General features: G+C 38.8%; 1 protein-coding gene across 1 annotated transcript; it reads right to left on the reverse strand.

Moving 5' to 3' along the window:
* Positions 1 to 1251: 1251 nt before the first annotated feature.
* Positions 1252 to 8983, reverse strand: LOC127620087 (hairy/enhancer-of-split related with YRPW motif-like protein). Its single transcript, XM_052093185.1, has 5 exons — positions 8439 to 8983; positions 6677 to 6743; positions 5075 to 5158; positions 4888 to 4969; positions 1252 to 4251 (listed from the first exon to the last, which is right to left on the reverse strand). The coding sequence occupies exons 1-5, from the start codon at positions 8516 to 8518 to the stop codon at positions 3620 to 3622; spliced, it is 945 nt and encodes a 314-aa protein (XP_051949145.1). The 5' UTR covers positions 8519 to 8983; the 3' UTR covers positions 1252 to 3619.
* Between the last annotated feature and the right edge of the window lie 2859 nt (positions 8984 to 11842).

Genomic DNA, 11842 nt, shown 5'->3' on the forward strand with positions numbered 1-11842 from the left:
GGGCCATCACCTGGTGATTATTGATACGTAACACCTGTGTCTCATAACAGTGATGGCAGAGATGGGCTTGAAAAGGCCGCCTGGAATGCCAGAGAGGGAGAGAGAGAAAGACCAGTGACGTTGTGTGTGTGCCTACTGGAAACTGTTAGTTTATGAAGTTTGTAGAGCTGAAAAGCTGTTTTTGTGAAACTCCAAAATCCATTAAAGGTTGACTTACCTGGACTGCCACCCCACTTCCTGCTTCCTTCCTTATTTTTTGGAACATTTACATATTCAAATTTAAGAAAACCAACATGCAATCCACTGATAGAGAAAAAACTAATTTGTGTAATTGCCTAAAATTTAACCCTCCATGTCCTAGAGTGACAACTAGCCCTAATATTCATATTGATACAGAGTTTTTAATTTTCTTGTTGATAGGAAAATGTCAACAGTACCTTTCCTTTTCTTTTGTCTGGGTTTCCCCTTTCTCCTCCATATTCCTTCTTTTTCCTGCCCTTCTCTTTTTGGCCCCTCCCCGTGGGAAAGCTGGACTCATGTGATTGTGGTGGCCCATACTGGAAGCTGTGGTTAAAGCACTGAATCTGCTGGTGCCCAAAGAAAGGAAGACTAGACACACACACACACGCACACATGCACACACACACTCTTTGAACTCTCCATTTTCACCAACATAAACACGCACCATACTCAGACACAAGTCTGTCCACACACAATCACACACATCCAACGTGACACTCTCATGAGAATTGGCCCCATGCGTCCTCGTTGTGCCACAACCCTCACAGACACAGAGTCCCACCACAGTCTACAACACACATACACACATTCCATGCCCATTTTAAAGTATAAATTGAGGAAAACACACAACCAAACAAACAACAACTAAATAACCAAACACAGTCTTGCATGCCTTCAAAACCATTACTCCCAAATCACATCTCCATCGCATAATGCTTTGATGTTTTGATTTGTTTAGTTTTAATTGCTCTTTTGGTGGTAAAACACATCATTATTCAGTTTTTATGGTCAACACCAATCATTGTTTGAGACTGTCTTGGTAATGATGCATACCATATCTACTATTGTGTTGTCGGAAAGCTGCTCCTGCGTTTCAAGAGTGTCCATAAGACATAGGGGGTATTTAGACTTAGTCAATTCATGCGTTTAACTTTTTATTGATTGGATAGCTATATGAACATGAGAAGATTGTGTAAATGTCCTGCAAGACACATTTGAGACATTTGTGGTTAGAGATGCATACAAGACGTGTTTAGACCAAGTGTAAATGCATCTGGTTTTTCTGGCCACAAATGTTAACTTCTCCCAAACTGAGGATATACTGAAGTTTTGGAAATATTGTCTTTTGTACAGTCATCAACAAAGCAACTTTAGCCATTTTAGCCACCTCCTGTTTTTAATTTTTATGAACCACATCATGTACAGCAAGATTTTGCTGCTTGACATTAGCAACATAATGGAAGTAAACTGTTAGATTTGCATGTAGTGCAGGATACAGTTCAGATTTATATTTTAGAGAGACACATCTATGTGGCCAGGTGTAAATGGATTGTGCATGCCCAATCGTAGAGCTTTCTGATCAATCAAGACAAATGACAAAGTGTAAATTGTCCCATAATGGATGCCCTCTGTTGTGGTGAGTGTAACTAAAATTGTATCTCTTGTTGTTGTACAGTACCTGGATGTACCTGTACTTACACTTTATTTTCTGTTTCTGTAATGTATGAGTGTAAGGATATGTGTGCGTATGTTTCCAGTTTATTTCCTGTGTGTTTTGAATAGCAAGGGTTAGTAAGGTTTCACTCTAATTACAGCTTTTAGTTGTAGAGTGGTTGGCAGAAGCAACGAAAAGGCACACAGTGCATCTGGTTTCCTCTTGCTGTTGCAGGAACAGGGCCAGTAGCCACCATGTTTTCACTGAGTGGCCACTGTACCGCAGTGTTCCCATCACCCCCTCTAGAGACAGCTAAAGAAAACGCATTCTAAATGGCACCTTGCTCTTATGGCACCCAGTGGAGTCTTTCAGAAAAGAAGCCATTTGTGTACTTGTTAAGAAGTTCTCTGTTTTCTTTTTTTATATATATATAATATAAAATTTACATTGCAATTCCTTTTCTATTGACTATGCAAGCCAGGAAAAGAGAGATGATACTCACAACATAATGTGTATGACACAAACATTGTTCTCTAGATGGTGCCATCTACTGGAAGCCTGAAATACTTGCATACATTAGTGAACTCTTTTAATTATAGCACAAGAGAAAAACAGTTTTGATAAGGCACATTTCTCGTTATGTAATCTTCTCAAGAATTCCCATGTGAAATGTATGATCTATTATGTCTGTCACAATCCATGTGAATTTAACATATAAGGACTGTGTAATCAAATAAACTAACATAAGATAAAAGATGAGAGTTCTAGAAAGTTCCAGTATTTGGACGTCAAAGCATTGAAATCGCTTTGAGATGTACCTTAAAGCTAAAGTGTGTAATTTGTTCAATGATGAACTACTTTTGCCTGTCCCAGCTTAATACGAAGACTGATTTCCCCAAAAAGTAAAAACACTGTGGTACTTTTAAACAAAATTGTTCTGTTTATTTGAGCATCTGGCCAGCAAGACACTGCAACATTAGCCGTTTTTCCGCTATCGTGCCAGGGCCAATGGCATCGTACCTCGAGCCATGAGACCAAAATCAATCTAAATTCCTACCATCGCACAAATAGCCCTGCAGCAATGCCATAAAACCCACCCTCAATACTTCACCCTGGTGTCAACCTCACACACACCCAACCCATTTCACAAACAAGAAGGAAACTCAAGCTGAGGTATCAGACTCTGGAAACTAGCAAGCCCTTGAAATGAACACAGATTTATACTGTGACCACAATATTTTTTATTTTTTTCCAAATCTGTACCAGTACTGACAATTCTCCATTGATCTATTGAGGTAAGCTGGTAACTAGATATTGAAGATTTGGAAATGAGTATGTGCCGAAACCTCTGACCTGGCTCAGCTATACTCTGCCTTTGATAATGACACCGCTTCAATCCCCAGTTGGCCTTCTTTGGCCCAAGGGTAATTGGCAGGCCAGGTCTCTTGGCTGTTGCCCCCAGGAGGCACGATAAAGACCCTGAAGGCACGATAAAGCCCCTGAAGTAACAGTGGGAAAGCAACTGGCCTGTAGCATGCCCTCATTTGGCCTGATAGTGGAAACGTGACAATTTGCTCAACCAAAAGCGTGAGTGTTGTGGTGAGTCTATCAGTTTGACAGTTTGGTAAACCTTTTTGGAATCATTATTTTTGCAGCTCTATGTAGTGATGCTAGTGACACAGAAATTACACACTTCAGCTTTAATCTCATCCAGGAGAATTGTAGATGGAACTGAATAAACAATTTAATTTGAAGTTTACAGCACAGCACTTTGTTTCCTAATGTCCAATGCTTTGTAGTTTCTTTTAAACACGTGTGATAATAGTCATGAGTAGGTCTTATTTTTAACAGAGGTTGTAATAGTCAAAAGTAGGTCCAATTTATCAAGAGGTGCATTTTTCCTTATGGTCTGTGATAAACTCCAAGCTGTTCCATTAAGAGACATCAGAATGCCCCTATTTCTGTGCCCCAGGCCTGTGCGGACTTACTGGAGGTACCCAAACCCCTGCGAGCTGAGGCTGGAGATCCCAGAGGGGCAAAGGGTCTGAAGGAAACCTGGGGATGGGCAGCTGAAGAGGAGGAGGAAGAGGAAGATGATGAGGGTGGTGGAACAGAATGGAGACGTGAGGGGATTGTGGGTCCATCTGGTGAATGCTGTTGAAATCTATGAGGATGGCTGGGGATATGTGGCACTCGACGCACTGGGGTCAGCCCTGGACTCAAGATTGCCCCCTGGGTGTTCAGAGACCCCACTCGTAGGGCTGGTGAAGGGTAGCCCACCAGGGCAGTGGTGGTATGGGGGGCCAGATCCTGGCAAGAGGTTGGGTGAAAGGGGGCAGAGGAGGCTGGAGGTAAAGATGGCCAAGGCCAGGGAGGAAAAGACATAGCGGCGGGGCTCTGGAGAAGAGGGTCCAACTCACTTGCGCAGTGGCTGAGGTGGGACACGAGGCGAACGCTAATGGGGTCTGAGGATTCAACCCCCTCCAGAGAGCTGAGGTATCTCACCACCTCACCCACACATTCTCTAAAACCCAATGTCCTGTAATCCACCGCCAGAGCACGAGCATCAAAGTAGCCTTGGAGAAAGAAAACCAATCAAACTCTTACATTTGTGACTGCCATTATTCTAGCAACTTCTACAGCAGTAGCTGATCGTAGTAGCAGATTGATAGTAATGGGGGCACAACTATACATTTATGGTAGTTTTTGCTAAATCAACGTTGGCACCCCTTTGACGTTACACCATCTAACAGCCCCGCTCCCCTTATGGTTGATTTGCCACCCCCCTATGTGTGCTGCATACATTGCAAACATGGCACTTGGATGCTAGGGAGTCCTAGATTGTTGCTATGGCATTGCTACGTGGTTTCTAAAGTGTTCTGAGTAGTTGCTAATTGGCCCACCTCCAAGTCACTATGGATTCTAGTCGTTAGATATATATATTGATGTTAAGGTGTCATGAGGGGTTGCCAGTGTGTCGCTATGTGGCTTCTAAGGTGTTTTTCATCATGTTTTGTTTTATGTGGTTGCTAAAAGACCCAATTCAAAAGTGCCCACCTCCAAGTCACTATGATGTTCTAGTCTTTAGATGTGGCTGAGGTACCAACTTCAATGTATGGGATTTTATCATTCCTTTTGTATTAACCCTGAATTGTATACTGTAATAAAAGATATGTTGCTAGAGACACTTTCTTGCTTAATTTTTCTCTCACCTTTGCCACCCATGGCATGCAAAAGTTTCAGATGATCAACTGTCATTTGAAGAATCTCAGCCTTTTCCAGTTTAGATGAGCCCTGAGCAGAAAGGGAGAAAGTACAGGCTTTTATTGAACTTTGTCAGCTGTTTTGAGAATTTAAAGCATCTAACAAAACCTGTGGCATTCAGTCTAATTGTCTTGCCTGTTTCTCAAAGGCACTGGGTACAAGTCTCCTCAGCTCTGACAGACTGTGGTTGATTCTGTCCCTGCGTCTCTTCTCAATTATCTGTGGAATCCAGTGGAATAAATTCAAAGAGCAAAGAACAAGATATTAAATGGAAAGCATTCGCTAACTGGATTATTTCTGTGGCCGAGGCCTAGTCACAGTATTCTTAAAATCAGATTTTGGAAAAAATAAATTCAAATAGGAAAACACAAATGAAAGTCAGACAAGAGGACTTAGCCTTTAAAAACTAATTTTGCCATAGAGAGTAATTTCGCAGTTTTGAGAATAAGAAAATAGAAGAGTCTTGCAAATAAGTCTGTCCAGACCCTTTTCTTTACCACAATCATTCACAACCAGTCAAAAGTTTGGACACACTTGACTGAATTTATGTTTCTCATGATCTTACAAATCTTTTGATCTGAAGGCTTATGCTTAAATGCAGACAAATATAAAGTTTGTCTATGTATGGATTTCATCACAAAACTAAGATTTAAATTACAGTAAAACAATTTATCTAAAAGTTTATTTATTGAATTAGACTGAATAGTGCAGTGAAACAAGCTAGCAAGTGCCCAACATACATGGGAAATCCTTACTGTTAAAAAGTATAATACTGTTTAAAATGTATCTCAGCTGAATCATGAATGTAGATTAATACAATATAAGATTCAAGTTATGATTTTACAGTATTGTTTTTCTTTTTTCTTTTTTTTTTTTGGTTAACATAATTATAATTAATCATACTTCCATTTATTTAATAGTTTTGATGACTATAAAGGAATATTTCAGGTTCAATACAAATTAATCTCAATCAACAGCATTTGTGGCACAATGTTGATTAACACAAAAAATTATTTTGACTTGTCCCTCCTTTTATTTAAAAAAACAAAAGCAAAAATCTGGGTTACAGTGAGGCACTTACAATGGAAGTAAATGGACCCAATTTGTAAACGATCGAATACTCACTGTTTCAAAAGTTTAGTCGCAAGATGTTGAAAGAAAAACGTTTTTTAAAATGATATTGGAGTGATAAAATCACTTACTAAACTTTTATTAAAGTAATAACAAAATTTAACACTTTTGTTGCCATTACATTGTAACACCATAAACCCTGAAATCCTGGTGAACAATGCCTTAAACAACTTTACAGCTTAAATAATACACCAGATATAAAATAAGAATTAATGTAAGTGCTTTTATAAAATTATAAACTTCACATTTCTGCTTTTAAATCCTCCAAAAATTGCCCCCATTCACATCCATTGTAAGTACTTCACTGTAACCTCGATTGTTTTCTTAAAAAAAGAAAAGAAAACGAGGGACGAGTCTGAATGAATTTTTATGGTAATCAACATTATGTCACAAATTCTTTCGATTGAGGTTGTATTAATCCTGGAATACTCCTTTAAATACAACTATTCTAAACTATGGAAAATGCTAATAATAAAGAATTAGTTGGTGTGTCCAATCATTTGACTGGTAGTGTATAGGAATTATATACTGCTATGTCTGTTTTTGAACAAGCAGCAGGGAAACTATGAAAGAGTGGAAAAAAGAGAGAGATTGACGTAAACTCACTCCTCTTCTCTTTTTGCGAGCCAGGATCTGTGAGGTACTGCCTGGAGACATGGACCCAGTTACAGGGCTGAAAGAGAGAGAGAGAGAGAGAGAGAGAGCGAGAGAGAGAGAGAGTAAGGAAGGGGACACATTAAAGCTTTGATGTCAATGCATATTGTTGTCATTACTGTACTTAATACAATGCAGAAACGCAGTTGCCCATCATCAAACCCAATCTAATTTGTCTTGGAGAATAGCTAGACACAGGAGCGCCTGGGTCAACAAAAAACAAGATTATTTTGGTTTAACGCATTTCTGGACATTATTGTCAGATGGCTGATATGTTATGATTTGTGAATCCTACTAAAGCATTTTCTAAAGCTCAGAAGACACGATGATTACATATCCGCAGGCCATGCTGAAATAGTGGGTTTTGTGTGCACGTTGAGTGCATTAATACTTAGTTTTATCCTTGAATGTGGATCTGGTTTGCATGGGTACTCTGCACTCTGCCAGCAGAATGGCATTGCTTTTATTCTGTGTTACACACACAACTATTATTTTTCATATTGCATAATTTTAGCATTGAGAAACTTCATTTGAAAACATTAGTTTTGGTCAGAGGAGAAGAATCTGCTCCAATACTTGAAGTAGCTTAAGAAATAAAATAGACATTCTGATAATTTATAAAGTTTTGTATCCTGGTCAAGAGCTGATAAAATTAGATACAGTTTGATTGGTCATTCTAGGGTGCAATTCAAGGGGCCAGTCGGCAGGCTCCAGTCTGCTCTTGATTTGTGTCACAGCTTTACTGGAAAAAATAAAAAATACTCAAAATGAAACCAGACAGAAGGATAAAAGCAAACAGAGCTTTATGCAAAATGAGTAATCATCCTGCTACAGAAATAGGAAGATATGCCTCTCAAAAGCAAGTCAGATAAGATCAGTATGGGTCTCCATCAAGTGTCCTGCCTGACAGTGGCCCTATGTGTGATTTTGGCACATGTGTTTGCTCTCATAAACTCCTCAGTCACTCCACTGTCCACAAACAGGATGAGTGTGTGAGTGACAGTGCTGTGGTGTAATGGTTTGCACTATATTGTGCAAATGGTGATCTCATGTCAACTTAACGAGGACACAAACCAGAAATTTCATTTCAAATATTAAAGTTGAAATATTAGCAATTTAATAGTTTTCTACCAAGATCTGTAGACATTCAGAAAACTAAACCTCTGCTAAAACAAATGCAACCTGTTTGAATTCTAATGTGGACTGACTTATGATAAAAAATAAAAAAAATCTGGAAAATTAAAAGCAAACAACATATGAAAAATTATTTATCCTAGCAAACATGAAAAACTGGAATTTGTGATCGTTCAACATGAGATAATTTTTTTTATTTAAGCCAGCACAATGCATCATAAATCCTGAAGGCCCCTGTAGAGGCTGTATTTGTCTTAAGAGGCAATATGTTTCTTGACAATACAGAATAGAAGTTGCACAAGTTTGTATTGAAAAGGAACATTTGAGCTGCAAATCAGACAGTTCTATAAAAAGAAACAAGCAACACTTTATTTTTTGAACGAAAGCACAAAATGTGGCTTCAATCGTTAGTGTCTCCACTGCACTTTGACCTCCACCCTTTAATCTGAAATTATATCATGCATATACAACAAGCGACAGTTATCGTTTACACAATGCCCGTGTCATGTTCATCTGAGCACATCAAAAAGAGTGTGAGTTCAGATGTCATTCATTTTTAGAGTGCACACAAAGTCCTCACCAGTAGCTGTCCTCCTGTCCGACATCGATCAGTTCATCTGTGTCCGAGTCTGGGGAACTGTAATCGTGAGGTCTCTTCATCGCAACAGGGTCCTCCTTTATCCCTGCAATGGACTGCCAAATCGATAAAGAGTGATGGAGATGCGTGGTCCCGTTGAGATGATCTTAGATGATGGATTCCTCCTCTACCCTTCAAATGCAACTGTAAGGAAACCAGGCACCTTCTAATGCAAAAACGCCCCTCCCTTTGTCTTTATTATTCACTATCCCTCTCTTTTCTGTCTCTTCTATTTCTCCTTCTATCCTCAGACCAAAAAGTTTGCTGCTTGAAAGTCTTTATTAGAACTCTGCTGTTTCTGCTGTTATGTGTACCAGTATTTTGACATTGCCAGACCCCTTCAAGTCAGAACGAGACAGTACTTATATACCCTGACAATGTACAATTTCCCTTTTTCCTGCCTCTCCTGGCCCTTTCTACCTATTCTGGTCAGTCACCCTGGCTACTCTTGTCCTCTTCAGCGAAAGAAGCGTCTTCACTCAACTTGGGCACTTTGGCAAAGTTGCCTGCATTGGCTCCCTCTTCCTTTACCCTCCCATACTCCCTCCCTTCTTTTACCCTCCCACCCCCTCATCAACCCTCCCTTCTCTCTTGTCTCTATCATTTCTCTCCTTTCAATTAGCCTCTTCTCTCCACTGTCTCATCTTGCTCTATCTTTACCCCCCTCTGTCCCTCCCTCTCTCTTTCTCTTTCTCTCTGTTTCTTCTTTTCCACTCTTTTTAATTAGTTTCCCTCCCTCTCTCCCAGGACAATAGGAAGAGAGCTGTGGGAATACTGCTTTGAATTTGGACCCACACGCACACATAGGCTGTAATATACTCAGTCTGTGGACATGAGAATGTGACAATGGCATCCTTTAGTCAGGTAATTGTGATGCATGGCATCTAAGTATAGTGATAACTTTTTTTTCAGGTCTGCAGCTTGTGAATCAGCTGGGGTGGTTGTGAATGATTCCCTGAGTGCCCTGGCAATGAGTCTAATTGATTTTTAGCAGAAAAGTAATCATAAACAGTAGCTCCAAAAGGATTTAGCACTTAAGCCACACTTACAGTAAACATGTAATTGCAATAAGTAAACAAAATATTAAATAAAGTGTCTTTTATTTTAAAAGAAAGATAACAAAAACACTTTTCAAGCAAAACATTTAATGAATATAAGTAGGCTTTAAGGATGAAATTAGGCAAAATTAATCCAAAGTATTTGGACACATTCTGGTTGCCATACATAGAGGAACGTCCATTGTAAATGTAATGAACATCCCATAAGGTTACTCTTTGAGGAGTTTCATAACTTTCATTAATTAAACATTACCTTTGGACCAGAAGGTTAAAAATATTTTCAGATTAAAAAATAAAGTGAGTTTTAACACCGTCAACACCAGATGCGTTTGTTGACGCTCCGCAACAGCTTGAGGCTGTCTAGCAAATATGGATCACGAATGGTTAACATGGTGAATAACCTTAATACTACTTTTTAGGGAAATCCATTTATACGAAGAAATAAAATTAGTTATTATAGAATTAAGTGAGTACTAAGTACTTAAGTAATTATTAAATAATTAAGGCATAATGTTATTATTAAATTAACTGCATATACATACGGTCAGAAACAAAAGATGATTTAAGTTAGTAGATCAGAGACCAGAAACACCATAATCTGTTTTTAATGTAACTGTCAGAAGTTATTTTACTTATTTAAATATATATAACAAATACAATTCATGGCAAAATAACTTATTTATGGCATACAAATGCATATTTGGTGAGTAAAATCATTTCATTTAAAGGAATATTCTGGGTGCAAAACAAGTTAAACTTAAAGGGATAGTTCACCCCAAAAAAAAATAAAAAATACATATTTCATTTAATTACTCTCATGACATCTAAGATGTGTTTGACATTCTTTCTTCCCCTTTCAAGGCAAGTGAATGGGTACCAACATTTTGAAGCTCCAAAACACATAAACACAGCATAAAAGTAATCCATTAGACTCCAGTGGTTAAATCTACATCTTTAGAAGTGATATGATAGGTGTGGGTGAGAAACAGATCAATATTTAAGTTCGTTTTTTTCATAAATTCCCATCCATGCTCAGTAGGTGTCGATATGCATGAAGAATGCAAATCACCAAAAACAAAAGAAGAATGTGAAGTGAAAGTGGAAACTGATAGTAAAAAAGGACTTAAATATTGAACTGTTTCTCACCCACACCTATCATATCACTTCTGAAGATGTATTTAACCAGTGGAGTCTTATGGATTACTTTTATCCTGACAAATGTGATTTTGATATTGTAGGAACTATTAACAGGCAGAAATTTTGGGGGGCCTGGGTAGCTCAGTGATTATTGACGCTGACTACCACCCCTGGAGTCGCGAGTTCGAATCCAGGGTGTGTTGAGTGACTCCAGCCAGGTCTCCTAAGCAACCAAATTGACCCGGTAGAGTCACTTGGGGTAACCTCCTCATGGTCGCGATTAGTGGTTCTCGCTCTCAATGGGGCGAGTGGTAATTTGTGTGTGGATTGCGGAGAGTAGCATGAGCCTCCACTTGCATTGAGTCTCCGCAGTGACTTGTACAACGAGCCACGTAATAAGATGCGCGGATTGAATTTCTCAGAAGTGGAGGCAACTGAGACTTGTCCTCCGCCACCCGGATTGAGGTGAGTAACTATGCCACCACGAGGACCTACTAAGTAGTGGGAATAGGGGAAATAGTGGTGAAAAGGGGATAAAAACAAAAAAACACCCAGAATTTTGCGATCGGAATGAACGTGATGGAATATAGCGTGGTTGCGCTACACTCTGGCTGCTGCATTTTGAACCAATTGAAGTTTATTTATTGATCTTGCTGGACATCCTCTCAGTAATACATTACAATGATCAAGTCTTGATGTCATGAACAAATAAATTAGTTTTTCAGCATCTGCAACAGAGAGTATGTGTTACAATTTAGCAATATTTCTGAGGTGGAAGAATACTGTTCTACAAGCAGAGGTAATTTGATTTTCAAAGGACAAATTGGTGTCAAATATAACACCTAAGTTCTTCGCTGTTGAAGACGACGTAACAGTACATCCATCGAGAGTCAAATTATATTTTAGTGGCTTATTTTTCAAGGTTTTTGGTCCAATAATTAGTACCTCTGTTTTGTCAGAATTGACTAGAAGGACATTTCTGGCCATCCAATCTTTTATTACACTCTGCTAATTTGGAGAATTGTGAAATTTCATTGGGTTTCGAAGAAATATAAAGTTGAAAAAAAAAAAAACGTATTCCATGATTCCTGATAATATCTCCCAGGGGAAGCATATACAAGGAGAAAATCAGAGGCCCTAAAACTGATCCCT

The sequence above is a fragment of the Xyrauchen texanus genome, chromosome 26 (genome assembly GCF_025860055.1).
Source record: "Xyrauchen texanus isolate HMW12.3.18 chromosome 26, RBS_HiC_50CHRs, whole genome shotgun sequence".
In the NCBI taxonomy this organism is placed as follows: domain Eukaryota; kingdom Metazoa; phylum Chordata; class Actinopteri; order Cypriniformes; family Catostomidae; genus Xyrauchen; species Xyrauchen texanus.

Bases quoted from the DNA above. Each gene is read 5' to 3' on its own strand.
- LOC127620087 (XM_052093185.1), bottom strand. From the start codon at position 8,518: ATGAAGAGACCTCACGATTACAGTTCCCCAGACTCGGACACAGATGAA. The intron at 5,159-6,676 runs GTGAGTTTACGT...TGGATTCCACAG, and splicing joins CTCGCAAAAAGAGAAGAGGA to ATAATTGAGAAGAGACGCAG. The intron at 4,970-5,074 runs GCAAGACAATTA...CTTTCTGCTCAG, and splicing joins CCAGTGCCTTTGAGAAACAG to GGCTCATCTAAACTGGAAAA.